The sequence below is a fragment of the Phoenix dactylifera genome, chromosome 1 (assembly GCF_051530095.1).
Source record: "Phoenix dactylifera cultivar Ajwa chromosome 1, Ajwa_hap1_PhDact_Kaust_v1.1, whole genome shotgun sequence".
In the NCBI taxonomy this organism is placed as follows: Eukaryota; Viridiplantae; Streptophyta; class Magnoliopsida; order Arecales; family Arecaceae; genus Phoenix; species Phoenix dactylifera.
Window position 1 is genome coordinate 51,261,539 of NC_143190.1, and position 25,509 is coordinate 51,287,047.

Here is a 25,509-nt window from a genome sequence, read left to right on the forward strand (position 1 = left end):
ACGTGAAACAGAGAGGAGAGGGAGTTCTCAGGCGACAGAGAGGAAGAAAAAAGAAGAAGAGGAAAGAAAAGGAAGAAAGGAAGAGGAAGAAGAAGAAGAAAAAGAAAGGGAAAGGAATCTCGGTTGCACTTCCAGCTGAAGGGAAAAGTGTAGATCTCCTTCCCCTCTACGCAAGGACCTCGATTTCCAAAAAGAAAAAGGTAAATGTCCATCCCTATCTAGTCTTTTGATAACATTAGGCTTTACAAAGGGTGAATATAGTCTAGAGGGGTCGGATAAGGGTTGTAGAGGCAGTTAAAAGAGGAAGAATCGGATTTTGACAAATTTTTCCGGCACTACGGAAAAACTGTGTCGAAGTCCCAACTTCGGCGAATTATTTAGGGGGTCAAACGACCTCCGATAGCAATGCATGTTACCTCTTTGGAATCCCCTATGAGTGTAGAATGTTAGGTAAAAATTTCATCAAATCTGGAGTTTGGAAAGTGGATCAAACCCGGGATGAAGTAACCGGCTGTCGGTCCGGGTTACTGTTCATCCGGGTGGAAAATAAGGGATTTCATGCTATAATAGAGTATTAAGCCTAGATCAAGCTAAAAGGGACCTTGTACTCATGCAAGGAAATCCCTAGTATACATAAATGATGAGTTAATTAATAGAAAAAAGAAAAAAAAGAAAGAAAAGAAAAGATTTAGGGAACGGGGGAGTTGAATCAATTAAAGTTCCCTATATTATAATTGGCACGTAGATTATGACCTTGATACAAGACTAAATGTATTGTAAATGCATGTATCAGTTGGGCAAGAAGCTAGGGAACAAGAGGAAGAAGTTCCCCACTGCCAGCTGTAGATTTTTGGAGGCGTATCAGGGCTGTGCCAGATTGACAGGTGAGTGGGAGTCATGTACTTTGCACCATGAGCATCCTTAATTCATTTTCATGAATGTCGCCAAGTGTGAATTGATTCCACTTGAGCATATTGATTGATATTGTAGTAGATTCCTCTATAATCTTGATTCTCCATGCTTGATTATTCTGTACATGCATTTGAGGGAACATTGAGAGGAATTATGAGGGGTTGATGAGTAATCAAATTGATTCCGAATTGTGAAATAACTTCTTTTGTAAATTGATTTCATTTCCTCTATTTCAAAGACTTGTGAGTGGTAGCTTTGATTATACTCCTTTATGAGTAATTAAATTGGATCTGAATTGTGAAATGACTTCTTTTGTAAATTGATTTCATTTCCTCTATTTCAAAGACTTGTAGAGCCCTTCTCATGGTATATTGAGTTGCATTGTACTCCCGTGATTCCTCACTCCCAACCCTGATGTTAGTTATAATTGGGTCGTGGCCGAGTGAGTGGTAGTCTTGATTATGCTCCTTTTTAGTAGAGTATTGGGAGGGTGCATTATGACATTTATGCATGGCTTGGCAGTATCTGCAGGACACCTATAGTCGATGGGGTTGAACATCGGCCTTTGTGCACATAGTAGCCTTCTGGGTGGGCGGAGCCCAGTCCCTTCCTAGGGGGGGACACGGCCCTAGGCGTAGGATCGGCCGGTCCTACGACTTATATTCTGCTTGCCGCCGGGCATAGTAAGACCCCGCGAGGTGCAGTATGGCTTTCCGCGGATGTAGAATTCCCGCGAGGTGCCGTTTAGTATGTAGATGTGAGATGGATTTCTGTTCTGGATACTGGCCGGCATTTACATGATTAGTGTGATGTCTTATCCTACATATGCATGTGACAGTAAGGAGTTGTTGCTGGTTCGCCTGGGGCGTAAAACCCACCTCCCGACAGCTGTCTAGTGATGATTTCAGCATATTGACACCTGATTTGTATGTTCCAGCATTATGATCTGTTGAGCATATTCATGAGTAGCATATATGTTTGCTTGATTATTCCATATATGCTTCAGATGAGTTGATATTGATTGAGGTGATATTGATGATTTATTCCATATTCTCTATGTTGAGTTCATGTTCATGTTGTTATTGATCTTGAGATTTCATCTCGAGCCATGATTATATTTGTCTCATGTGCATAGTACTCTCTACTCCACTCACTGAGTATTTATATACTCACTCCCCAGTTTGGTGTTTTTGATTGCAGGGCAGGTATTGTATAGAGAGGAGCAGGATTAGTGGTTGCCTGCTAGCTGTGCCGCTCCATAGTATAGTATAATATAATGTAGATAGAGGTTTATACCTTTTGGTGTATTATAAACCTTCTATTGTATATAGTGCATAGTTACAGTCATAGATCCTGTTGTGGATATGGGTTTGACCATGGATGGATTAGGAAGCAGGTATATATATATATATGTGCAGATGAGTTATATGCCTGAGATGATGTATTGATATATATTGTCCAGGTTCATTATGTGACAGATTATGTGATTGTTGCTCTGACAGGTAGTGTTGTTGTATGTATTGAGATAATCCTGACAGGTCACTATAGAAAAAGTGATCATTTTGTGCATGTATCATGCCAAATTTTTCAAGATTTATTGATGATTGATAGGTAGTAGGGTTCTACGTGGTGGCTGGTGGCCTTATGCCTACCCGCACCCTAGGACCGTCGCGGCGGCCCGCCGGGAACGGGGCGGGGGTCGTGACAAAGCTTGGTATCAGAGCAAAGGTTAAACAAGAGTCCTGTCAGAGCAATAGGATGAGTCAGGATTAAGTATAGGATTATACTATGGAGCATAGGATTTTTCTGTATGTTATTTTATGAGTCATTTACAACTCAGTAAAATATATCATGACTCAGTGTGTAACGACCATCCTCTCTTTTTGACTTTTTTAGAGAGATATAAAGAATACCTCCAAGGAGAGGACCTGCTCGTCCTGGAAGGAGGATGGAGCCAGATATAGCATTGGATGCGGGTTCTGCACATGTCGAGCCCCAAAGAGAAAAACCTCCTCCTGCTGATAGACGGAGGGTTGATGATCAAGGAGATGTAGGAAGTAGAGATGCATTGATGGAACAGTTACTGGCGGAGAATCAGGCTCTGAGGGAGCAAATTGCTCGGGGGAAATCTCCTGCCCCGTCAGTAGTATCCATCCCACCTCCTGTACCTGTGCCAAGAAGTTTGGCCAGGCGGGCTCTAGATGATGAGGGGATTACTGTACAGGAATTTCTTAGGCTCAGAACCCCGGAGTTTAAAGGGGAAGAAGGTGAAGATCCTCAGAGATTTCTGGAGGAGACTGAAAAGATGATACGGAGACTGTCCTGTTCTGATGCAAGAGCTATAGAACTTGTAGGGCTTACAATGAAGGAAGATGCCTGGGGCTGGTACCAGAGGCACGTGGAGGACAGATTGTACAGTAGGAATCCTCCAACCTGGGAAGAGTTCAGACAAGCAGTGATGGATGAGTTCTTGTCTCCAGCTGAGAGGCAGAATCGGGCTCTTCAGTTTGAGAGGCTGAAGCAGATGCCCGGAATGAGCGTATCTGAGTACGCTCGTGAGTTCACTAGATTGGGGAAGTATGCTCCTTACATCATCCCCACTGAAGCTGCCAGGATAGAAAGATTCAGGCGAGGTCTGATTTTCCCGCTTTATAATGCAGTACTGGCAGTAGAGGTCCCCACTTTGTCTAGGCTGATAGATAAAGCAAAACACTGGGAGACCAGAAATAAAGAGGAAAGAGCTGAAAGAGAACAGAGAAAAATGAGTATGGGAAAAGGGCAAAGCAGTAGAGATAGATCTGAGGGAGTAGATCTCTCGGAGGGCCCGACGGAGCTGTCTGTACGCTCAGCTCCACCTACCCCACGTAAGAGGAAATGGAGGGAAAGAGGTCAATCACAAGATACTTTTCTACCATCAATACCTCGTCCTCCGGTCACTATGGCCAGAACTGAATCCAAGTTCCAATCATGGCCAGTGTGTGGCATATGTGGGAAGCAGCACCCTGGCAGATGCAGAATGGGTCAGGGAGTGTGCTACAGATGTGGACAGCCGGGTCATTTTGTCAGAGAATGCCCGCAGGGTGCCACCCAGCAGTTTGTGTCTTTGGCATCCTATCCTTCTGTGCAGATGGACAGGCCTAGTAGTAGGGAGCCTGTAGGCAGAGGCAGAGGTCAAGCACAAACATCACAGCAGAGTGCTGGACCATCTCAACTGTCAGCTCCAGTAGGCAGAGGGCAAGGAAGGGTGTTCACGGTAAATCCACAGGAGGCACGGGCATCAAATGCAGCTGTGACAGGTATGCTCCTCATTGATAAGATTAAAGCTAGAGTGTTATTTGATTCTGGAGCTACCCATTCATTTGTGTCCCCTTATTTTGCTAAAAAGTTAGCTAAGGATAAGATATTGATGCATATTCTCTTAGCTATTAGTACACTTGTAGGGGATAGTATAAAAGCGAAGTATGTGTATCCTACCTGTGTGGTAGAGATAGAAGGTAAAACACTTCTAATTGATTTGATTTCCAATACCACACCGAGCAGAATATGAAAAGCAGATACACTCACCCCTTTGAGTAATCAGGTAATTTACTCTTTTAAATTCGAGGACGAATTTTATATAAGGGGGGAGGATGTAATAACCCCAAAATATTTTTTTTATATAAAAAAAGGATAGAATAGTCCTTTAAAATTGATATGAGGGGTAAAATTGGAAGGAATCAAAAGTTAATGGCATAACGGTAGATATGTTGAAGTGTTAGGGGCAAAATGGGAATTTTTGGTGTGTGATGTGACTTAATTAGGAGGGTTTGGTGGCTCAGACGTGAAACAGAGAGGAGAGGGAGTTCTCAGGCGACAGAGAGGAAGAAAAAAGAAGAAGAGGAAAGAAAAGGAAGAAAGGAAGAGGAAGAAGAAGAAGAAAAAGAAAGGGAAAGGAATCTCGGTTGCACTTCCAGCTGAAGGGAAAAGTGTAGATCTCCTTCCCCTCTACGCAAGGACCTCGATTTCCAAAAAGAAAAAGGTAAATGTCCATCCCTATCTAGTCTTTTGATAACATTAGGCTTTACAAAGGGTGAATATAGTCTAGAGGGGTCGGATAAGGGTTGTAGAGGCGGTTAAAAGAGGAAGAATCGGATTTTGACAAATTTTTCCGGCACTACGGAAAAACTGTGTCGAAGTCCCAACTTCGGCGAATTATTTAGGGGGTCAAACGACCTCCGATAGCAATGCATGTTACCTCTTTGGAATCCCCTATGAGTGTAGAATGTTAGGTAAAAATTTCATCAAATCTGGAGTTTGGAAAGTGGATCAAACCCGGGATGAAGTAACCGGCTGTCGGTCCGGGTTACTGTTCATCCGGGTGGAAAATAAGGGATTTCATGCTATAATAGAGTATTAAGCCTAGATCAAGCTAAAAGGGACCTTGTACTCATGCAAGGGAATCCCTAGTATACATAAATGATGAGTTAATTAATAGAAAAAAGAAAAAAAAGAAAGAAAAGAAAAGATTTAGGGAACGGGGGAGTTGAATCAATTAAAGTTCCCTATATTATAATTGGCACGTAGATTATGACCTTGATACAAGACTAAATGTATTGTAAATGCATGTATCAGTTGGGCAAGAAGCTAGGGAACAAGAGGAAGAAGTTCCCCACTGCCAGCTGTAGATTTTTGGAGGCGTATCAGGGCTGTGCCAGATTGACAGGTGAGTGGGAGTCATGTACTTTGCACCATGAGCATCCTTAATTCATTTTCATGAATGTCGCCAAGTGTGAATTGATTCCACTTGAGCATATTGATTGATATTGTAGTAGATTCCTCTATAATCTTGATTCTCCATGCTTGATTATTCTGTACATGCATTTGAGGGAACATTGAGAGGAATTATGAGGGGTTGATGAGTAATCAAATTGATTCCGAATTGTGAAATAACTTCTTTTGTAAATTGATTTCATTTCCTCTATTTCAAAGACTTGTGAGTGGTAGCTTTGATTATACTCCTTTATGAGTAATTAAATTGGATCTGAATTGTGAAATGACTTCTTTTGTAAATTGATTTCATTTCCTCTATTTCAAAGACTTGTAGAGCCCTTCTCATGGTATATTGAGTTGCATTGTACTCCCGTGATTCCTCACTCCCAACCCTGATGTTAGTTATAATTGGGTCGTGGTCGAGTGAGTGGTAGTCTTGATTATGCTCCTTTTTAGTAGAGTATTGGGAGGGTGCATTATGGCATTTATGCATGGCTTGGCAGTATCTGCAGGACACCTATAGTCGATGGGGTTGAACATCGGCCTTTGTGCACATAGTAGCCTTCTGGGTGGGCAGAGCCCAGTCCCTTCCTAGGGGGGACACGGCCCTAGGCGTAGGATCGGCCGGTCCTACGACTTATATTCTGCTTGCCGCCGGGCATAGTAAGACCCCGCGAGGTGCAGTATGGCTTTCCGCGGATGTAGAATTCCCGCGAGGTGCCGTTTAGTATGTAGATGTGAGATGGATTTCTGTTCTGGATACTGGCCGGCATTTACATGATTAGTGTGATGTCTTATCCTACATATGCATGTGACAGTAAGGAGTTGTTGCTGGTTCGCCTGGGGCGTAAAACCCACCTCCCGACAGCTGTCTAGTGATGATTTCAGCATATTGACACCTGATTTGTATGTTCCAGCATTATGATCTGTTGAGCATATTCATGAGTAGCATATATGTTTGCTTGATTATTCCATATATGCTTCAGATGAGTTGATATTGATTGAGGTGATATTGATGATTTATTCCATATTCTCTATGTTGAGTTCATGTTCATGTTGTTATTGATCTTGAGATTTCATCTCGAGCCATGATTATATTTGTCTCATGTGCATAGTACTCTCTACTCCACTCACTGAGTATTTATATACTCACTCCCCAGTTTGGTGTTTTTGATTGCAGGGCAGGTATTGTATAGAGAGGAGCAGGATTAGTGGTTGCCTGCTAGCTGTGCCGCTCCATAGTATAGTATAATATAATGTAGATAGAGGTTTATACCTTTTGGTGTATTATAAACCTTCTATTGTATATAGTGCATAGTTACAGCCATAGATCCTGTTGTGGATATGGGTTTGACTATGGATGGATTAGGAAGCAGGTATATATATATATGTGTGCAGATGAGTTATATGCCTGAGATGATGTATTGATATATATTGTCCAGGTTCATTATGTGACAGATTATGTGATTGCTGCTCTGACAGGTAGTGTTGTTGTATGTATTGAGATAATCCTGACAGGTCACTATAGAAAAAGTGATCATTTTGTGCATGTATCATGCCAAATTTTTCAAGATTTATTGATGATTGATAGGTAGTAGGGTTCTACGTGGTGGCTGGTGGCCTTATGCCTACCCGCACCCTAGGACCGTCGCGGCGGCCCGCCGGGAACGGGGCGGGGGTCGTGACATGGAGTCACCCCTTAACAGCACGAGTCAACTCTCTCAGGCTTTCCAGAGAGCTGTTTTTTTGCCTGATTTCAGGGGTCAACTCCAGCTCTTCAAAGGTCGACCCCAGCTCTTCAAGGCTTGACCCCAGCTCAGCATGAGTATACAACAATTTTCTAATAACACTTAATCATGTGCACAGTTCTATTTACTGTGTTCGCAGACAAAATAATTGTGTTTCGATATAAATAACTATGTGCACAGTCGAAATAATTGTATTCTGTTGTAGAATAAGTGTGTTCCGGGATGATTTAACTGTGTTCCAAGCTTATTTAACTGTATGCTATGCTAGATTAAGTGTATTCCAAACTTATTTAACTGTGTTCCAAGCTTATTTAACTTTATTTTTATTTTTTTCTTTTTTTTCTTTTTTTTTCTTTTTTTTTCTTCTCTTCTTCTCTTCTTCTTCTTTCTTCTTTCTTCTCCTCCCGCAAGCCGGCGGCACACAGTTAAGTTGTCTGCGAACACAGTTAACAGGACTGTGCACACAGTTAAGTGTTCTTAAAAAATTATTGTAGAAGTGGGCAAGTCGATCCAAGATTCTCACGAGTCGATCCCAGCAGAGCAGGAGTCGACCCCAGTTCAAACCTTTTCTTTTCTTTTTCTTTTTTTTTCTTCTCTTCTTCCCTTCTTCTTCTTTCTTCTCCTCTCGCGAACTGGCGACGCCGGAAGGGGGCCGGGCCATGGCGGCTGCAGGAGGGGGCCGGGCCACCGTCGGTGGCGGCTGGCCACCGTCAGTCGCGGCTAGCCAACGGAGAACTCCTCTCCTCCCGCGAGGGCGGCGGCGCCGGAAAGGGGCTGGGCCGCGGCGGACGCCAGAGGAGGGCGGGTTGTGGCCGGCAACAGTTGCAAGACGTGAGAGGGCGCTCTTCTTCCTCTTCTTCGGCACCTTCCCACTGTGGGGGCGAGGGCGGAGGCATTCCCGGCGGCGCGGCCGCGGGAGGGGGCTCGGGAGGAGGCGAGCCGGGGCCGGCGGCGGCCGTGGGAGGGGGCAGGCCGCGGTCGGCGGCCGCCGCGGCTGGGAGATTACAGTTTGGAAAATCTCTGAAATTCTTCTTCTTCGGAAGGATGGGAGATCATGAGGGAAGGAGCATTTTCGGTACCTTATTTTAAAATAAAAGGACCTCAGGGACCGAGAATTACAGTTTGGAAAGTCTCTAGACCAGATGTTTTAGATTTAATTAACAAGGACTTTTTGTTGCAGTAGAGTCTTTAGAGGGATGGAAAAGTAATTTCTTCGTGCCCAACACCCCCCCCCCCCCCCCCCCCCCCCCCCCCCCACAAAACAAAAAAAAAGCAACAAAACACATTCCTTTGTGCTAATTCTTTCTGTTCTGATCACAGCATTGCATTGTATCTTTATAACCATCTACAGCACCCGTGCTGCCGAAAAAGAGACTCTTAATACTTTTAAGAAGTAATAGCATTTCATAGTCAGCAACACAGATCAGTAACCATCTGTTCGGCCCATTAAACTTCCTAAATGAGTCAATGGCAAGTGAAACCTCGTGCTCTGCTTATGTGCTCATGGTTGAACTGACAAGTCGATAAGAATCTCTGTCACAGCGTTCGAAATAACATTAACAGCAATCTTGAAGGGACAAAATTTCATGGTTCTGCTACATGTTTGTCCATTATTTCTATAGGAAAAACACAGAGCTTACATCCAGCATGAAGATAAGAGAAGACTGACATTAGAGTACTGTCTACAGTAGCAACGAGGAGTTGCAACATTTATTCTCAAATAAGGGAAGGTTATGCAGATAGACTAGCATCCTATTAGCAATGATCCACACCCAAACAAAGTGTCCAAATTATTCAGGTACGTACAATCACATCCCTCTTCTATAATACAGTACTGGAGAAGCGACACCTGCTAAGTTTTCTGAAGGATGCTTATTAGACCTTTGTTTTTAGATCTTGCAGTCCGCCAGCCAAATTTGCTGGTACTGCTACATCCATCATCTTTGGGTAAGCCAAGTTCAGATCTGGACACGAAAAGGAAAAGACATTCAACTTACAGTTCAAGAAGATAGATGCTAAAATAGTTCAAAATTATAACAATGAATTTATATCGGTCCAGAACAATATGATTACTTACTTTCCATGATACTCTTGAATGTTTCCTAAAAAAATACAAGGAATAGTCAGTAACAATTAACACTGCCTGGAAAAAGAACTGCATTCACTATGTATAATGAGTATAATACTGCAGTAGGATACAGATACAAGATAGAAATAGCCTATTTTCCCATTTGAAAAATCATAGACACATGAATCCAGTTTCAGTTGCCAGAACAGTACCATTCAATATCCACAATAACCAGACAAGGCATCCCTTAGATTGGAATTATTCAACGAAGTTGTCATAAATACAAAAAAAAAATGTCTACAGTAACGAAAGAAATACAAACAAAATCCAGTACTTACCTCATCCTTAGTTAGCCGAGGATTGTAGAGCATCTCCTCTCCAACTGTAGTAACCTGAATGTCAAAAGAGTATGCTTATGATACCATTAATGATGAAGGTAGAAGTCAAAGCTGTTGCCGGTGAGATTTTGTTCTGCTGATTGGCACCTCTCTCCTCAGTGCTTGCACTTGGGAGAGGTTCCAAGTTCCACTAAGAAAGGTGGCACTCTCACTGATATTTACACAAACAATAAAACAGTAAAGAAGGGCCAAAAATTTTACTTACAGTGAACCCTTTATAGTCATGAGCAGGATATAACAGAGTATCATCCGGCAAAGTAAATATCTGAGTATGTGTAAGAAAATAAATTAGTACATCTATGTTATAAGTTCAACCTTTATCTAAAATTAGTCAGCACATATCAGATACTTGCCTGTGAATGCACTGATTGGTAGAGCTGATGCGAACTTCCTCCCTGTAAATCATACCAATGCACAAGTGGGTTTTTTTTTTCAACACAGAAAAAAAAGAAACTGATGAGTGAATACACCTGACTTGCACTAACCCTTAAACTAGATTATTTTCTTCCACAAGTGGTCTCCCACTTTATACATATACTTGAGTTGATGATTTTAACGAGAAATATCGAGTATTCAAAATTTTCCTAGCTTCTACTAGCAGTATCAAGAATTATTTTTAAGTTTCATTCATCTAAATACTGCTTCCTGGCATTAACATAAGCACCCTGCGCTCTGGAATCTTACAATCTCTGCAGTAAGGTGACCTGGCTTGTAAGCCTTCCAGCCATTTGCCCAAACCTCTGTGTTGATGTCCCTTGGACCAACTCCTAGTTACTTTCCTACCAAATACACATAAATTAATAAAATACATAAAATAATTTATAAACCAAATAAAACAAAAGAAGACTCTTCGACGCCTGACTTTGTTTACCACTCTATGGACCGAAAAGATGCTCCCACTTCAGTACGTCAATCTGAGATTTGATGATCAGGTCAATAGTTGGGAAAAAATTGAAATGAGATTCGTGGACAATCAAGTAATTAGCATTTAAATTATTTATTCACTTTGTGATCGGAGGTGACTAGAACATATGTATGAACATGATCAGATTATTTCCACTCAAGGTTTGCCGCATACAAAGTCTAATGTTTGCAGCACACAAAAATGTCCATCCTTGAGAGAATTGTTGGTTCCACCCGGTTATACCACTTGGCTTCAACATAACATTTTGAGAAGTAAGCTGACGGGCTTCACATAATTAATCTACAATTATCCTGTGCAGTTGCCATAGTATAGAGTATGTTAAAATTTTCGGGTAGTGAACAGTGGACGACCTATACAGCTTGACATTTTGTAGGCAAAGTAGTAACACTTTTAGTATTTTAGAAAATAAGGAAGATATTCAATTATGATACCTGAAAATCTGTCCTTCCACAGCCACGTATCAGCAAGGCATCACCAGTAAAAGCCATTCTTGGATGCGGCTGATCAGATTCATCTCCTGTTACATAAGTAACACAGCCCACAGTATGACCTGGTGTAGCACGGACCTGCAAAATTTGAAGTGTTCAGAAACAAAGCATGTGAAGATACATGACATAATCTAAAATTAGCTGATCAAATTCATTCGTGCATTATTCTCCAATTATGCTAATTCACAACTATGTCCTCTGACAAAGATCATCATCAAGAACAAAAACTTTTCCTCAAATGACTCACTAGCTGGCATGGAACATGGACAGCAAAAAAGAAAAAAAAAAGTTATTTGGTGGTTGTCCTACATAAAAACAAACAACAATAATTTATGTTTTTGTGTACAGAATTCTGAAGAGAAAAATTATCCCTTAGCAGTAACTAAGATAAATGATGACAAAAGAATTTTGTCTTTTTTTCATTTTGGTTGGAAGAGATTTAATGACTAAATTTTTGAATATGAAAAAAGAAAATACATGTTAAATTAAGAATAACAAGACATATTAATAAAATAGCAACAAGATCTGTGGTTTTCTTAGACCTCCATAATCACTTCAAGAAGATTAATCAACTTGATTTTAAACCTCAAATATTTTCTCCTTCAATTAACTATACACTACAAACTCTTGACTTGGGAAACTGAACAAGACTCTGTGAGAAAGGAAAACACAATCCAACCTCAGGTCTCAAAAGCAAACGAAACTAAATAAGGTTCTAGAAAAACCAAACTAAGATACATGTGGAAATGTTTATTAGTCTCTTCAGTGCTTACCCGCACTCATGACCTTCCTACTCCAACATGTACCCTAAAGCATCATCTAACTTCATGTTTTTAGATGTAAAATTCAAGACACTAGTGACATATTCAGACTTCTGCTAGCATATCAAATTATCAACTCTCTTAACAATCTTTCTCCCTGAGTCAGAGTGGCAATTCATCTATGGTCAATCAATTTTTCTCATGGAAAACCCTTGAGGCATTAAACATGAAAGCACATAAGGTTCTCAAAAAAGTAGAGTATCTTGCAGCTCTGTGTTTGGCAGTGTTGCCAAATGTAGAAGTGTACAGTTTTGAGTATATATGTGTGTGTGTGGATTTTAAGCATTGCATTCGATCCAACCATAAATCAGCCCCTGGTGTGGTGTCAAACTCATAACGAGCATGATCTTTTAGTAATTGTCCCTCTAAATCCTGCAGGTATTTGCATTGGCTCCAGGCTACCAGCACTTGCTCCTCAAGTTTCCTGATAATCAGAACTGTTCGCGTCCAATAGGCCTCTGTATTTTCTTATATTACAACTCGAGAGATTGCCTTTGCAAATGCACACTATCCTCCTGCTATCAACCTAATCATCATTTTAAAATAATAAAATTCACAATTTCATTTGGTTATTGCACGGTCAAACAAAATGGATCAACATATATGCCTGCATGCAGTCAGAACATTTAATATGCCAGCACTAAAAGAAAATGCTTTACAATCATAATAAGAAATAGCCAGAAGCTTGTACATGAACACGTTGTCCATATATCCCACTTAATTATAACTATATGATGATATTAGCTTTTTCATAGGATTACCAGTGCCCAATGAGCAAACAAAAACACTGAAAATGAGTAATTTCTGTATTGTGCTCACTTGAGCAATGAGAAAATATTACAATCGATCGTACCTCCAGGAAAAGATTGCCGAAATATATTTTATCATCATGTCCAACCAAAAGATCTGCTTTTGCATTGCTAGCTTTGGAAATCACAGACTTCACACCTTGCATCTTACCCTGCAAGGAATAATTCCCATATATACATAAAGCTCTAATCCCATGAACTTCGTTAATTTATTTGATTGCAAATGGATGATTCAATTTATTTGCCAAGCAAACAATTAAATCGATTGAGAAAGAAGACATAACTAACCTTTATCATGCCTGTTCCAGTGACATGATCTGCATGGACATGAGTACTCACGGCATATATGAGCTTCAAGCCCAATTCTTTGATAAGAGTCAGATCTCGGTTCACAGTTTTGTCCACCGGATCAACTAACTATCAGAAAAGGAAAAACCAGTGATAGTTGAGCAAATATATACTCCACCATTAAAATTGAAAGAGAACCCATCCACCATTACTTGAAATGCATAGCTTGACATTGTAGTAATGTACATATAGAAATTGGCGTGTCGCGGCTAAATTAAACCCGAGAAAGAAAGCATCAAACGCTCCGCATGAATGGTTGAAAACCAAATGAATGTGTGAAGGAATTAAGCGATTCTAAAGAGATGGAAGACGGGCGGCCTCACCACGGCAGGCTTGTCGGGGTGGCCGAGATCGGCGAGAAGGTAGGTATAGGTGGAGGAGTCCTTCTCGAAGAGCTGGCGGAAGAGGAGCCTCGGAGCCTCCGCGACGTTGTTGTAGGCCGCCATTGTTCCCGATCGCGGCGTCGAGCCAAAGAGGGAAAGAAGTGGGGTTGTTTTAGTGGAGGAGGAGAAGGGAAAGGACGGAGGGCGGCGAGAGTGGCGGAGGAGGAGGAGGAGGTGATGGAATCGAAGCTGAGGCATTCTCAGCTACGGAGTTTTATATAGAGGAAGGAGCGAGGGAAAGAGGCTTCCCTCTTCTTTAGATAGAAGTATCATCGTATCAAAACAACGGCGATTTCGTTTCCTTCGGAATATTCTTTTAAAAAAAAAAGAACAGGAGGATGTTGGAAGCGAAGGGATAGGCGTTTGAGGATTGGATGAGGCTGGCGGGAGGACGGCGATCGACTTAAGGAATCTGTGGGCTTGAGGTGGTTTTTGGCCCCCTGCTTCCACTGAGGCTGTAGGTAGCCCATACATATTATATTTATCTCCCATGCTCAAATATTTATTCATATTCCGTTGGATTTGAATACGAAAATAAATTTGAATAGGGAGTGCAAAATTTACTTTTATCCCTATTTGTGTTGATTTTTTTTTCTTCAGAGTTGTGCATAGATTAGAGAACTAACCCAAGTAAGCATAACTTGAATTATTATTATTATTATTATTATTATTATTATTATTGATAAAAATGGTAATTCATATAGAACTCGAATTTTTTTTCAAAGTCACGTGAGTCAAGGCGGGTCGAAACAAGATCCCAATTTGAATTTCTGATTGAATCTGAATTTGTATTATTTTTGACCAAATCGATCTAACCCATGTATTATTCAAGTTTAGTTTGGGTTGACAAAAAAATTCAAATCAATCTAACCCATGTATTATTCAAGTTTAGTTTAGGTTGACAAAAAAAAGATCAAATCCTATCTAACTCAGCCCAACTACCCAAATTATATAAAATTCGTTCTCTTTTCACTGTATCTTTCCAAACATTAGATGAATCTTATTTATCTAACCCTCTTTGTTCATCTCAACAATCCCATCTCCTCTCACATACTTTCACTTGATTTTAATTTATTATTTATTAGATTTATTTATGATATTCTTGTAGACACGGATAATAAAAACTCGTGTTTAAGTTGGCTTTCATAGTTTGATAACTTTATATTCAATTATAAAAATATTACAATTTATAGCTATAAATTTGATTTTATCATAAATCTGACCCAACTTACTCCTGCTAAAATTCAAACCTTTCAGATTAGATTTGGATCATAATTGGCATCGACATGATTTGATTGACCTATTGGGTCTAAATACTTTTTCTATAGTCCTAACTTGAGCTAACTCGGTCAACCAACAAATTGGGTCCGAATCCGTAATCAAGACTCAAGCATAACACTTGATCGGGTCACAGTCCAAGATACCCCATTTGAGCCCGAGCCATTTGCTACCTAGATTTCATATGTTAGCATATATTTATACGCATCCGTCATCAATATATTTACAAATCTTTTGTTATTATAAAATAACCTGATATTCTAGAATTTTGAAACAATTAAAATGCAAGGTACTCTCATTTTGATGGAGGATCAATTTTATGAAATAATTATTATTATTAATTTTAATGGAACCTAAATGCCGCATAAAAAAATAAAAAATGACCAAACCAGCCTTAAGGGATATGACATCCATTTAGAGAAGAGAACAACTGTGAAGTGCAATGCATCGAAACTTGATCTTGATGAATTATCAAAAATGTGTCATATGCCAAAAAAATAATAATATAGATCTCTTAAGCAAGTGGATACTTTTAAAATTTTCTGCTGGAAGAACTAACATTAAGAGTTTTATCATGAAGCACTCATGTTCTAATACAAATAAGGAGATCTCCCAGACGACTGTATATAATTATTCTGGTACCAAACGCTCGACTACAATTGCTCCTTGATTTCATCCAACATGCTGATTTCTAGACGTCTTTCTGCACGCAGTAATTAAGTGCGGAACTTTACCTTGACGAGCTCTTCATATCCCACCTTTGCTCGCGACGTGGTTTGGTTGGATGTCTATCCTTTTTCACAATCTCCCATCCCCATCTCTCTCTCCCCTCAAAAGGCCGCCGCCATACGATGAATTAACATTAGGATTGGCTACGAGGAGCCAAAGCGGATGGACGCAAACCGGTCGCAAGAAGTAGACGAAACTAGAAGCAAACCAACAATGACATGAGCCTTGGGGCCGGCGCACCCTAAAATTGACCGTTGTTGAGGCAGAGTTATAGGCAGTTTGAAAGGATATCTTCTATACGAAGCATATTCTTGGAGCCGATAGGATGTGTCTTGAGAAGGATTCCTCCTCGGTGGTTGACTGGATCTGTGGTATGGATACGTATGGGGATGACCCTCCATTGATTGGTGAGATACATCGGCTGACCAGTGAGTTTACCTTTTTTCAGGCAGCTCATGTATTGTTTCAGGAGGCGAACAGAGCAGTAGGTTGGGTCGCCTCATTTATAGCTCGCCACTTCGGAGAGTTCATCTGGACGCCATTGGCAGTTTTACCACTTTTTCTGTATCTTTTACTTTCGTTTGACCTAACAGGTTGTACTCACGTTAGAGCTATATAAAATATCGTTTTTAATTCAAAAAAATAAATAAATAATAATAATACCAACGAAGTATATCCACCTTAGAACCCAACAAAGCGATCAGCACGAAGTCTCCGCCATGCCATCGTGCATCTCTTTTTCAAGGCATCCCAGCGGCCACGCAAAACAAAACGTTACGTTTTAATGACAACGCTACCTGGCTTCTAGTTGGATCCCTTGTGAGTTGAGTTGGTGGGAGATTTACACAAGCATCATGACTTCGGCACCAGAAATAATTGGGTCCACCGGTTGGCGCATGATCTGACGTGATTACGTTGGGAGGGGTCCATATTTAGAGACTAGTAATTAGTACTGATTGCGAGATGGGTAGGACTTTTTTGTACTAAGGTACGATATTATGTGCATGGTTGGTACTAGGGTACGATACTCGACAGGTACTATCACCGGGCTCAAGTCATGCTCGTGAATGAAAGCATACATACGACAAGTTGGCTATGGCTGTCATTTGAAACATGAATAAATCTTCCTCGTGCCCCAAAAGAATAAACCATATTATCGTATTATAGATTGAGAACTAATTGCCTGGGGTGATTTGATTCTGGACCTACTGCTGAACTTTTGGATAACATTTCTTTCTCTCTCTTTCTTCGTGATGATCTTGGGATTCTAATAAAATATACGCGTATATGCCAGATTGAGTTTGGAGGCTAGTGTTCTTTTTTTTTTTTAAGACTTTTTTTCCTTTAGCTTCTTGTAGGTGTGTGTATATATATATATATAAAAGGAAATATAGTTTCTTACATATTTATCTTTTAAAAATAACTACTTGCATATATCTCTTAAATTATGCTATTTTTGTATGGATATTCATCCTCTTAGATTTTTGGCTAGTCGTGGTAATAAATGGCCATTTTAATTATGAAACAATTTTATTACGCTTTTGGATCAATACATTTGAAATTTCATACAAAATTATAGATCTTTTCAGCATAATTGAATGCTAATTTTTCAAAGATATTAAAATAAAAGGGTGATATCATCAAATAATACTCAAAATAATTATCTTCATGCCAAAAAAAAAATATTGATGATTTAAGAGTACATATACAAATAGCAGTTTTTAGAGAGTAAATATATAATGAGCTACATCTGCCCCATGTGTATATTAAATACTTTTTCTCCTATTTTATATAAAAAGAAGTCTAACTATAATTATAGAATAATTAGACTATAAATTGTACTCCAGTGACAAAGAACACGTCAAATCATAAAAAGAGTGGCAAGTACATCTTCAAGTTATATGGTTCAAGCTAGGCCTCAGTGAATATTTGACTATAAATTTTGTTTGGTTTATTAAATAAGGTTTCATGAGATCCAGAGCAGTTCAGGGAGATGAAGCTGATATAATTGCTTGCGGTACCTAAACAAGAGTGGACGCATGCCAGACTGCGAGCTGCAGGCTGGGATTAATGAAATGAGTATAAGATTGACATGTTTATTGTTTTTTTTGATGATGACAAGTTTATTAGTTGCAAGTGGCTTTATAAAATAAATACAAACGGTTGATTGGCTTGTGAACGTAAATGATATTTGATCCTCTCAGCATTGGAGTTTGTGGCCAATTTTTTCCCATTTATGCTATGTTTCTTGCCTAATTAATTAGGTAAGCTAGCTTGGACCAACATATAAGGAAAGCAACATACACAACAATTTCAATCAAAATAGCTATTTTATTTTGTTCACTTGTAAATAATTTAGTTGGGACCTTGCCTGCCTCTACATTGAAGGACTCTTGGTGGTTGTATTATTGGACGACTAGAATCAAATCCCGTCACCACTAGGTTTGGAGACAAGAACATGAACTTTATGATGTGTGGAAGCTAGGCTTGCTAGAAGCAATTGATGCTAATTTTCATTGTTTGAACCAACAAACAAGCATCATCATTAGATCGAGTCCACACACACGCACAAAAATAAAATTTAAATTTGCAACATATATATGATTTCATCGTATGGAATTAAACATTAATTCAGATCTTCGAATCCCATTCCTTTATCTTGTGTCACTGAAACAACGGCAACTATATAATTTGTAGGGAGAGAAATTCTTTTCCAGATGAACTAAAGGTCAAGTCCAGATTCTAAGGATTTTGTGGATTCCATCATCCATAGATGCATTTGACAATGTTAAAATTGGCAAGTGCTACTTTGCGCACCGCCTAATTGCACAACCATGTTCCCATGCATGTAATTTCTTAAACTTGCGGAGGTTCAAGATAGGAGGGGCGGCCCTTTTTATTTCCCTCGAGCAAATTAATTCATGTTTGTTCGGATCCGGTTCGGATTGGTCGAACTTTTTGATCACCAAATTCGATACAACCCGGAATTACCACATCAACCCCACACGAAGTTCCACAAATGACGACCATGTTAACCAGATCAGCAGACATTAAACTTATGTTGCGTGTTTCTAATAAATGGATAAACATGTCATCCCAAGCCACATATGCAGGACTATCTTTTTTTTATAAGGGCTGGATTCAAGTTGACACTAATATTAACATACCAAAACTTCTCAATGGAAACACCACGCACATACAAAATGACAAGACTCGAAAAGATAAATAAAAGGGATTGCACATCCTTTCCTCCTTGACGTCATATTGTTATCTATAGGTAAGAGTGAACAAAAGCCTAAACTGATCTCTTTTCTTGAAATCAGGCCTAGTCCGTGCACCTGAAGATGGGCCAGCCCAAGCTCACCATATGATATAGACTGAGCACGGGCAGTATGATAGGCCTTAACGGGATTCGCTTGGCTCTAGCTGGATGTCCAACATCAACAAAGAAGGGGCACCATTCCAACATCAAGAAATGTGAAGAAAAGTTGAGTAATGTTTAGCTAGATTGGTTACTGCCATTTGATTATATGTTGTTGGTTGTTCAAGTGTTATGATTCACATCATTTGTTATGTTAACATGTTCCCAATCACACATTTAATGATAGACAAGTAATATGTTCCTTAGTTAGAGGTTCTAAAACATGACCTTGCCTGGGTCAGTGAGGGGGCAAGAGCTCCTCTCTCCAATCAGCGAGTCTCCTATCTTGGTTTCCCAGCTCCTCTGCAGCCTGTAGAAGATAATTTCTTATATCTACCCTGAAACTATGTTGAAGCATCTACCAAGAGCCAATTCAGATCATTGTCCATTGTTAATTTTCGCAGATCGTAAGACCAAAAGGTCAACCACCATTTCATTTTGAGAAGATTTGGATGGAACATGAAGCTTCATGGATGTAGTCTTTGATGCGTGGAGGGGAAATAGTTCAGGTTCTCCAGCTGTTAGGGTCACCTAGAAGTTGCAAGCTAGGAAACTAGCACTGAGACGCCAAAACAGGAACGAGGTAAAATTTTTTTTTTGATAAGGTAGCTGTATTGGATAAAACAGTCAACGACCTGAAGCTTAAAGAACGTGCTTCTTCACTCCAAATTGACTGGATATCACAGTCTTAAAGAAAATCTGTTCCAAATTGACTAGTGAATTACTAGTCACATACGGTTAGCAGATGATTACTTTTTTAATATCCAAAGCCAGAGTGCAGGATGCTAAAGCATGAAGCCTTCAAGGCCATCCAGTCTTATTGCATGCAATCTGGTCAGCGAGTGATTCGGCCAAGTCTACTGTTACTTTTAATCTTCAAGCTTCTCTACAAACAAAGGCAGCAAGCTCAAGTCAGTGCAGTTCTTGGCGTTCGTTGCAGTGGCGGCCCAGGCAAGTATCTTGGTATTCCTCTGCGGAAAGTTTGTCTAAAATGGCATCGACTGCATAACAATATATCTAAGCGGTCGGACATATAGAAGTGAAGGACACCGATTTTCTATGCGAGGAGGGGCTGTCATATGCGAGGAGGTCCCTTGGAGCCAAGAGGGTATACCTCGAGGGGAATTCCTCTGTGGTGATTGACTGGATCCGAGGTATGGATAGATATGGTGATGGCTATCCTCTCATCAGAGGGATTCGTAGGCTAGCTCAGGAGATGGATGGCCTGCAGGCAGCACATATATTTCAAAAGACGAACAGGGCAGCAGATTGGGTCGCCTCCTTCGTCGCCCGATACTTCGGAGATTTTTTATAGACATCTACGGAAGACATTCCCTCCTTTTTGTACTCTTTATTTTCTCGTGATTTGGCAGGATGTACTCAAGTTAGAGCTATATAAATTGTCCTATTTATCCAAAAAAAAAAAAAAGATACTGGTCTTTGCTAGTCGCCTCACTTTGGTGAAGTCCAGTTGCATGCCGCCTCATCTGCATGATGTGGCTTGGGATATTCTGGAAACCAATACAAGGGACTTGGGTGTTCCAACACTTTGAACGTAGCATCATGCATTGCTGTCCGAAATTTCAGGAAATATGCCATGTCCTCAAAACTTTTATGTTCAAGCTTGTCGTGCGCCATGCATCACTCTACAGGAGATTTGAATTGTCTACAATCCATCCGACGGAGCTCCAAGCGAGCGTTGGAAGAAGGAAAACTATCGAGTTTTAATTTTAGATAGCTGATTGGTAATGAAAAGAGTATCGACATTTTGAATGACCGATGGTGCACTAAGATACCTTTAGCTAAAATGGCTGCTACTCTAAATCTGTCAGCAAGCTTATTTGATTTATCAGAATTTTTCTTAGATTATTGCTTCTTCCATTGTCACAATTCCGGTTAATAGAGCTGGTGGTCAAGAAATCAGATGCTGGGGTGCCAATTTCAGAACTACAATTCAGTAAGTGAAGTTTATAGCTAATTTTGCAATATATTTGATACTCTTCTCCTTGTTATTTTCTCTTGGATAAGGAAATTGTGAGGAGTCGTGCTAACGTATGTTTAGTCGCATATTAGTTATTCACTGGATAGATTTTGAGTATTTATACAGAATCAAAAAAACTCAAATAATACCTTCTGGATAGCCATTTTAGATAAAATCCTAGATTATTATAAATGGTATTAGAGCAAATCCGACTCATAATCTATATAAACTACGAGACACTGCAGCACATATCTATTGAGACTGATCATAGACCAATCGTGGTGCTTATGAATGGATTTGAATTCTTAGTTTTATAAAAGATTCGAACTTTCTAGTTCATTTCTTACCTCACTGGGCTGAAAGGAAAAGACATCGGCACCACATATTTTTATGGGTATGGCCCCTATTATTTTTTTATTGTCAATACTTATCTATCAAGGTGGCAACTAGATTCCTCTCCTTAAATTATGCCTTTAAAAAAGATAAACTCCGAAGAGTTTACTTTAAGGAGATTGCGTTTTTATCATCTTTCCCTACAATCCTATTTTTATTTTTAACTTTTTTTCTGATCGACAAAACTTGGTTTCATGATTTAACTTTTTTTTTTATTGTAGCTCGGCGAGCACATGGCTCTCTCAAGTCTCAACTCTCTATATGCAGCGGCTACTTCGGTGCTGCGGCGCCAATGATAGAATCCTTCTTTTCATCCCAAGTTTCATCATAGCTGGGCGAGCACATGGCTCTTCCGACACCTCTTGATCCCCGTTTCAATCACGTGAGGTTTAATCACTCTCGTCATTTTGCTATTAATTACTCTCGTCGTGTTGCCCGACAAGCCTCTCAGAGACCGGACCACGTTTGGGCACAGTTTTCTGAGGCAATGACACCACCTGGCTCGCGTAGAACAAAACTCGCATGGGGCCGACACCAAAGAGCATGGACGGGACTCATTATTTGCGGTATTTTTTTCTTGCGCCCGTTTAAAAGAAGAATCCAGCAATCCAATAAGAATTTTGTTGCTGCAAATTGAATTCGAAAACAATCACTGGCTGAAAAGGAACAGCTCCAGCAAAAATGATAGGTGGTGGTTCATCAGCAGGCTGCATCTTTCGGAGAACTTGTAAGAAGCCGATGGCCGAAATTTCCGACGTCGGTCCTCCGATACTTAAGTCAGAGAAAGTTATTGTGTAGAGGGAGAGAAATTATCTTCAGAAGTTTTTAGAGTTTGGACCTCCTTCTAAGAGGGAGAGATTTTTCTTTTATAAAGGAGTACAGGATTACATGTGATGTGACGGGGCAAACGAGTTACCATCATGATTGAGCACGATCGTGTAAATTAATGCATTGTCGTGGAAGATTTGGCTGGAGTCAATGAGTCGTCGTGGGTGATCGGACGCAGTCGAATGGGTCAACTGGTTGCCGTGGAGGGCCTGAGGTCCGTGGATAGCATGCGCATTAATTGTTGACAGTGGTAGCAGGGCATGGTCTCCGGTTGAGCTGCAGAAGGATGTAACCGCAACGGGTGGATGGTGAGGTCGGGCTTTCGAGGCCAAGAATGCTGAGGTCGGGGACCCAGGTCAAACGCCTTAAAGTTGAGCGCCTGGTCGGACGCCAGGTCGGGAGCCCTGAGATCGGGCGCCTCAGGTCGGGCGCCTCCATGTCGGGCGCATTGAAGTCGGGCGGCTCCAGGTCGGGCTGCTCCAGGTCGGGCGCCTCCAGTCACGTGTTGGCGATACGTTCACGTGTTTCGGGGCAATCCATTTTTTTCCAACACTACCCCGACTTCCGAGTTCGAGCCGCTTACGAGCTCGAACGAGAGAAGTAGTTGCCTTTACTGTACTAGTGGGGGCCAGGAAGCTTTAAATTATTTCGGCGCTTTGGGGCATCTTTAATGAGAGAAGACGGGGCGACGCCCTTTCGTCTTTCGAGGTTGCCTCACGTCGTGGGCTCATGATGGGGCTCCGGGATCCGACGGGACGCCGCCTTGATTCTGTATTCAAAGCGTCGATCCAGATTAATATGCCGCTTCGGTCTTTGAGGCTGACACGTGGCGGAATCTGGGCGGAGGGCAGGATTCGGACCTGCTGATCTGGGCCGTCGGGGGGCTCTATATAAACCCTAGACATGGCCCTAAAAGTTCTCATTTGGCTGCCGCATTTGCTGCTCCCCTCTTCTTCCTTCGTCTCCTTTCTTCCTTTCCCAGTCGTGATTGAGTCTTCCCGGCAGTGCCCTAAGGCGATTTCCGGCGGCTCCACGTAGGTTATTTTCCTACATCGGCTCGGAGAATTTTTCTTTTTCTTCTTCTTTTTTCTTCCTCCTTCATCCCTTGTTTCCTTCTTCGTCTTTCCTTCTAGAATGGGTCGTGGTCCAGGTGAGATCGGGTCTAGCCTGACCGAGGAGGAACTGGAGCTAGTCCGTTCCCAATTTTTCTTCCGGCCCGAGTTTCGTCTCAAGCTTGCGGGGTCGAAGGACCAGGTAACGAGACCTCCTCCAGGTCGGATCGGGGTGTACATTGAGACACTCTGGGCCGGCGTTAGGTTCCCCCTACACGAGTTTGTGAACGAGTTGCTGGTGGCGTACCAGCTCGTCGCAGCACAACTTGCTCCGAACTCATAGAGGACCATCATTGGGTTTCTATCCCTTTACCTTGCGCACGAGATACCGACCTCGGTGAACGTCTTCTGCCGACGCTTCATGTTGAAGTCAAACCCGACGGATGGAGAGTAGCTCTACCTCGTCTTTCGGGGCGGTAGACCACTCTTCCGAGGTGCCCCTTCCTCTATTCATGAGTGGAAGGGAAAATTTTTTCTTTCTTTCCTCTGAGCTCTCGTGGGGATTTGACCCGAGGTGGGGGCAGCCTCGGCTGAAGGCCCCCAATTAGCTCCCCCAGCTTTTAGCGAATGAGCAGAGGGTTCTCGACGCTCTGCATGGCCTCGGGGGTGATATCCTTCTGACCGACCTCCTGAGCAAGGAGGCCTTGGTGAACGTCGACTTGAGCTCGGCGCGCCCCGAGGGTAAGAGTGATCGCATTGCTCCTTCTTCACTTTGTTGTCTTTTGTCTTATTCGTTTCTTTCTTTTTTTTTTGGTGCTGATCTAACACTTGGAAATTTTTTTCTTCTTTTCAGACATTCCCAATATGGTGACCAGCAACTCTGCACTCTTCGCTCGACTAAAAAGGAGAGCGGCCAAGGCCGGTAGGGTTCATTCCGAGCCCAGGAAGAAGGTCAGGTCGGCCTCGACTTCCGCTCCTACTGAGGCGAGGGGCCCTAGGGTCGAAACTTCCGGATCTGTCCGGGAGAAGACTCCATCTGCTCAGCATGCAAGCTCAGATTCTAGGAGGGCAAGGGATTCGGCACCATCAGCCTGCCCTGCCCCCGTTTCCCAGCGGCCGGGTCGGCCAATCGTCCGCCTGCGGCGCTCGGGCCCCGAGCCGAGCAGGGGCCCTGGGGTCTCGAGCGCACCTCGTCCTGCCATTCCATGCCCGGGCAGGCCAAGCTCGTTGGGGGCCTACATCCCGAGCTCGTCCGGGGTCGGAGATAATCCTAGAAGGGGGTCTGACGACCCAGAGTCTCCGATTCGTGATGGCGATTCGGTCCTCTGTGATAGCAATGTCGCGCGCGAGGTATTTCGCGACGCATTGCTCCCAGCTGACCGGGCCGAGTTCGAAACCATCGATCTCGGCAATCTTGTCGATCAGACTTACTGCAATGCCTTCCGGGTAAGTCGTCTCCTCATTTTTGCTTCGATTAATGGCATTTCCTTAACTTTCACTTATCGTCGCTTTTCCTACAGCATCTTCATGAGATCGACATGCTGGTGCTTATAGCTTCGGAGTGCCAGAATGAGGCTCGGAGGGGCCAAAGGCAGCTGGAGGGGGCCGAGAAAAGGCTTGCCGACTCTGAGGCCACGCGGTTGGAGAACATCGCACGGATGGAAGCAGCCATAGCCGAGCGGCGATCAACGGTCGACCAGCTCGAGGAGGAGAAAGCCTCGCACACTCTGGTGAGGTCGGAGTTGTGCGCCTTCGAGGCGCGTCTAGTTGAGGCCCGCTCCGAGGACGCCGGCTACAAGTATGAAGGGGGGTTCTCCGCCTGAAGGTCGAGTAGCTCGAAGCTCGAGAAAAAAGGGCGCTGGAGCAGGCTCGAGATGTGGTGGCACTCTTCAAGGAGTCGGAGGAGTTCCATGATTTGATGGAGGAGGAGGCCGTGGACGGATTCCTCCGCGGCTTCGAGAACTTCCAGAGGCAGATGCAGCAATTCTGCCCCCAGCTCGACCTTAAAGGTATTCGGCCAAGAATGGGGGTCGGTGTAGAGAGCGAGCTCGGAAGCTCCGACAATGGGACCTTCGATGTTCTTGCGATTCTTGAGGCCGAGCAGGAAGCTGTTGAGGCCGAGGCTAGCGCGGCCGAGCAAGCGGTGCGGGAGATTCCCTTCGGGGAAGCCACCAAGGG

The 25,509-nt window shown here is 42.1% G+C and overlaps 1 protein-coding gene across 1 annotated transcript; it reads right to left on the minus strand.

Moving 5' to 3' along the window:
- Window positions 1-8,977: 8,977 nt before the first annotated feature.
- LOC103697046 (persulfide dioxygenase ETHE1 homolog, mitochondrial-like) lies at window positions 8,978-14,095 on the minus strand. Its single transcript, XM_008778813.6, has 9 exons — window positions 13,590-14,095; window positions 13,207-13,335; window positions 12,963-13,070; window positions 11,232-11,366; window positions 10,229-10,270; window positions 10,081-10,140; window positions 9,816-9,869; window positions 9,487-9,511; window positions 8,978-9,373 (listed from the first exon to the last, which is right to left on the minus strand). Exons 1-9 carry the CDS (start codon window positions 13,845-13,847, stop codon window positions 9,285-9,287), a joined length of 900 nt encoding a protein of 299 aa, XP_008777035.3. The 5' UTR covers window positions 13,848-14,095; the 3' UTR covers window positions 8,978-9,284.
- Between the last annotated feature and the right edge of the window lie 11,414 nt (window positions 14,096-25,509).

Excerpts from the sequence above, each read along its gene's own strand:
- LOC103697046 (XM_008778813.6), bottom strand. The coding sequence starts at position 13,847 with ATGCCTCAGCTTCGATTCCATCACCTCCTCCTCCTCCTCCGCCACTCT. Across the intron at positions 13,071-13,206 it reads CTGGAACAGGCATGATAAAG|GGTAAGATGCAAGGTGTGAA; the intron begins GTTAGTTATGTC and ends TATTCCTTGCAG. Across the intron at positions 10,141-10,228 it reads ACCAATCAGTGCATTCACAG|ATATTTACTTTGCCGGATGA; the intron begins GCAAGTATCTGA and ends ACACATACTCAG.